Source organism: Sander lucioperca, chromosome 10 (assembly GCF_008315115.2).
Source record: "Sander lucioperca isolate FBNREF2018 chromosome 10, SLUC_FBN_1.2, whole genome shotgun sequence".
Classification (NCBI taxonomy): Eukaryota; Metazoa; Chordata; class Actinopteri; order Perciformes; family Percidae; genus Sander; species Sander lucioperca.
Window position 1 is genome coordinate 2,479,457 of NC_050182.1, and position 5,000 is coordinate 2,484,456.

Below are 5,000 nucleotides of genomic sequence, written 5' to 3' on the forward strand. Positions count from 1 at the left end.
AGATTTGCTGCTGACGAATCTGTGGTAGATGCTAGTGTGTACCTCAGCTCATCCAGGTTGGTACAAGGATGCCCATCCACCTTTTTCTTTTGGCCATACAGGAGGAGGGCATACCTTCTTGCCACAGGCAAAGCCTCTTCCACGCAACCAGAGAGTCCAAATTTGGTCATTTCCTGAAACTCACAAAAATGTGTCCTCAGTCTTGTGAGAGCAGTGGCCTTCCCAATTCTGTACAAACTGCTTGTGGTGTCACAACCCGTGAGGGCGTGGCATGCAGGTAAACAAAAGCACTGCTCCAAGCTTCTGAGCGATCAAACAGATAGGGACAAATCTTTCCTTAAGGCCATGTCCAGAGTGCATACACACTGCTGAGGATCCAAACATCCCTTTGCATGACTAGTACAGAAGCAAAACTAATACATCTGTATCATCACATTTGACAATTAGACGAGAATGTGACTGTGCAAGGTGTATTGCATGTAACAGCAGCAGGGCCGTACTGGGACTGAAATTGGATTTGTGTGTGTGTGTGTGTGTGTGTGTGTGTGTGTGTGTGTGTGTGTGTGTGTGTGTCCTTACTTTCTCAGCTTGGCTCCCTGGCTCAGCTTCCCCTGTGATGGACCCTGCCTCTGCTTACTGATTGTGCAGATACATATGCATGAGAAAAACATCAGTTATAAATATGACTAAGAATAAAACATTTTCTAATTCAATCTGTGCTTCAGTCAAGTTATTATCTAGTATGTGGAACTATTGGCATTTTATCCTATATGTAAATATCTGATTGATTGATATGCCTAATATGAATGCCTACCCAGCCCTGCACACTGCCCCTCTACCTGTCTGTTTCCTGCTCTTCCTCTCTCCTCCTCCTCCTCTCTCCTCCTGCTGCTCCTCCTCCTCTCTCCTGCTGCTCATCCTCCTCTTCTTCTCTTCTACTGCTCCTCCTCTTCTCTCCTGCTCCTCCTCCTCTCTCCTGCTGCTCCTCCTCCTCTTCTCTCCTGCTGCTCCTTCTCCTCTCTCCTGCTCCTCCTCCTCTCTCCTGCTGCTGCTCCTCCTCCTCTTCTCTCCTGCTGCTCCTTCTCCTCTCTCGTGCTCCTCCTCCTCTCTCCTGCTGCTCCTCCTCCTCCTCTCTCCTGCTACTCCTCCTCCTCCTCTTCTCCTGCTTCTCCTCCTCCTCTTCTTCTCTCCTTCTGCTCCTCCTCCTCTCTCCTGCTGCTCCTCCTCCTCTTCTCTCCTGCTGCTCCTCCTCCTCTTCTCTTCTACTGCTCCTCCTCTTCTCTTTTGCTGCTCCTCCTCTTCTCTCCTGCTCCTCCTCCTCTCTCCTGCTGCTCCTCCTCCTCTTCTCTCCTGCTCCTCCTCCTCCTCTCTCCTGCTCCTCCTCCTCTCTCCTGCTGCTCCTCCTCCTCCTCTTCTCTCCTGCTGCTCCTCCTCCTCCTCTTCTCTCCTGCTCCTCCTCCTCCTCTCTCCTGCTCATCCTCCTCCTCTCTCCTCCTCCTCCTCCTCTCTCCTGCTGCTCCTCCTCCTCCTCTTCTCTCCTCCTCTCTCCTGCTGCTACAGACTGTAACGTTACCTCCTGCCACAGCACCCTTTTCACGGAAAAGGTCTGTTAATTTGGCGCATTTAGCTGCCTCTTGTGCCAACATTTTTTTCTTTTTCATTCTTATTTTTTCGGCCCCACCCATTTCTTTCTCTTCTTTCCTTCTTTTCACCATTTTTTTAACGTCCGTCTCTGTTGCATTCATACAAATCCAAACCTGACAGAAAGTAAACTCTTTTTTCGGCGCCTTAAGTTTGAGCCAATCGGATGTCAGGAAAAACGAGGATCAGTCCAAGTTAGGAGGGGGCCGCTCGTATCCCCCCTCAAGATTGAAAGTATTGGTTTGGCCCGGTCTGAAACACACACACACAGACACACAGACACAGCGCTCCGCTGCAGCTGAACGGCCGGTCGCGTATGAAAGAAAAAAAAAGAAAAAAGAAAAACTTATTGACCACCAGCCGGTTCGGCTGAAATGGAACGGCCATTTGGGATTGTTCCCGGGATTCCTGATGGCCAATCCGCCCCCTGAACACCAGCCTCGTGTCAGCCTCCTCCTGGTCACTGTAAAGATAAATACTCTGTTACAAGTTAAAGTCCTGCAGTGTAAATATTACTTCAGTAAAAGTGTGTAGCTAAGTATCATCAGGAAAATGTAGTTAAAGTATTAAGTTTGTGGCTGTCGTCACACAGTTCTTTTTTTTTGGTAGATTACTACTTTTGTATTATACCGCCACCAACTGTACAGGAGTGTGTAATATCATTACACATTACCATGAACTTCATGGAGTCTAGGCTTGAATTAATTCTAAACAAATAAACAAACCATATAACTTTCTGGGATCTTCTTTCTGGTAAAGAACATAACCTTTGTTTTAGGTATGGAAAACTTAAATCCCCAATCTATACCCCATTGTTCTACTACTTGTAAATCTCTTTGAACAGCTGTGGTTATGTATGATATGTTGCGTCCCCTTTTCCATATGACAGCATCATCTGCATACAACAACCCTTCATTCCTTTCCCCTAATTTTTCAAATATGTCATTTACCATAATATTGAATAATATGGGACTAATACCACTTCCTTGGGGAATTCCACTTTCAACATAAACTCTTTACTTATTCCATTACCAACTTTGACCCTAATTGTACGTTGTGACAGAAAGTCTAGTATATCATTATACATTCTCCCACTGATTCCCATTTTATCTAATATAATTAACAGACCCTCTCTCCATATAGTATTGTATTTTTTCCATTAGTCTGTCTGTCTGTCGGTCTGTCTGTCTGTCTGTCTGTCTGTCTGTCTGTCTGTCTGTGAATGTGCAGGGATGATGTCACACATGAACACAGTGTGCGTTTGTGCGTGCACCGTTGGGCTTCAATAATAATCAACATCAACATCCCAGTTCCAACAGGATTGTCCCATCATGCAACACTGTGGGGACATCAACTTTATTGTCCCATTAGATTTGCATAAAATGGAAATTTGTTTTTGGCTTTGGCATAATATAATATAAACACACACCATAGACAACAATACACAGTAATTGTGCATCTAATGAGAGCATTAAATTAAGTTTTAATCATTTCATTCTAAATGTAAATAAAAGATCTGGTCGGTTTTATTTGTTCAAATAGTTTTATTTTTAAAGGAGAAATGAACATAATATTATAGTTGATTCATAACTTTTCATCAAGACACACACACACACACACACACACACAGACACACTCACAGACAGACAGACACACACACACATGCACACAAATTAAAAATTTAAAATTTAAAAACCTTTTTTTTTTATTTTTCATTTTTCATTTAAATGAAAACATAAATAAAAAGTTGATCTTCCATCACGGTGTGGTTTGTCTTCTGATTGTGCCGTCTACAGCGCTGTAGATGATGGAGTCCTCCACCTTCTCCTCCGTTCTGAAAATGAATAAATATCAAACAGAAGAAGAGTTCATTTATTTTATTTTTATTTAACCTTTATTTAACCAGGTAGGCCGTTGAGAACAGGTTCTCATTTGCAACGACCACCTGGCCAAGAAAAGCATAAGGTGCAAGACAACATACAGTTTACATTCAATACAATACAAGAATACAGAATACAACAGGCTACATGAAGTGCAGATTAAGTAGGCATTACAAAGCCGGCGCAAAGTGAGGTGTAAGTAAGACGATGGATATGCAAAAGTGATATGGTAATAACACCATATACATGAATAGACAGACGATATAAATGCTGAAATGTAGTAAAGAGTCAATGTACAGTCATCGGAGTCATCGGAGAGAGGAAGAGAAAAACCTTCATATGCTTCAGCATCAAAACTCTGAGTCCTCCACTACTTCAGGGAAATGTGAACCCGAGGATCAAGATTATTATCTTTTTAAAGGGTAACTTTGGTTTTTTTATCAACCTGGACTCTATGTCTCCATGTTTCTGTGTCTGAGTGTCTGATGGAACAACAATCTCTGAAACTGGTCCAGTATTAAACCAGAACCAAGCTGTAATGTAACCCTACAGGACTAATGTTCAGCATCCACTAAAAGTTCTGTTGTTGCTGCTGACAGACTCAGATTATTATTCTAAGTGTCTGACAAAATTATGGGATGGATCCCTACAGAGATAGACCTTTTAGTTAAAGAGTAAGATCCTTTTAGTTTAACATGAAACAGCCCCAAAATCACCATCACCAAACTCCACCAGACTCCATGTAAATAATCAGTACTTTTAGCGTGTATAGAGCCAGTATATTTCCACATGTAAATGGGGGTTTAATGACTTATTTGCGCTACATCAGAGAGCTCAATGTCCAGGAGGAGTTTCTGTTTTGTCATTCTCTGACAGCTCACACCACAGCAGAAGAATTATTCAAGGCCTTGAATGACTTCATTGAGGATAACAACATTGATTGGAAGCGCTCTGAGTGTTTTGGCCGTCACTCAAAGGAAAGACAAAATGTCATGAAGGTAAAGTTGTAATGCACCGACAGTACATGCAAATAACTTTGTGGAGAGAACCATCTGGAAGAGCTTTGAAACTTAACTTAACATTCAAAATACTCTTTTCTTTCTACATTGTTGTTTCTGCTAATGTTACCGCTGTATCGGTTCCTGATTTTACAAACTACGGAGCGCCCCTAGGCCCAAATCACAGAATGTGTGTTGTCAATCGCACTTCAAAAGATTTAGTGCTATAAAGGGAATTTGCGTTAAGTTGTTATTATTGCATTCATTTCGACAGCCATACTTTATATTTTAAAACAATAACACTGGGTTACAGATGGACAAAGTGCAAAGTTTGGACAGATATTAAGGATAATAAGGGTAATAAATATGGAATGATTAATATAAACTGAGCTTTATAACGAAGACAAAGACAGACAGATTTATTAAACTACCTTTTGCTGATGCAGACGACCAGAATAACAGCGAAGAGAACCAGCAGGAC

At 42.1% G+C, this 5,000-nt stretch overlaps 1 protein-coding gene across 1 annotated transcript in view; it reads right to left on the bottom strand.

Annotated features, from left to right (window-relative positions):
* The window catches only part of LOC116063525 (sialoadhesin-like), an 81,494-nt gene that overhangs the window by 20,121 nt on the left and 56,373 nt on the right, over positions 1–5,000 (bottom strand). The window contains exon 6 of the mRNA XM_036005806.1: positions 4,951–5,000. This exon is cut by the window's right edge and continues 44 nt beyond it. Coding sequence (XP_035861699.1) covers positions 4,951–5,000 — 50 coding nt within the window. The remainder of the gene's footprint in view (positions 1–4,950) is intronic.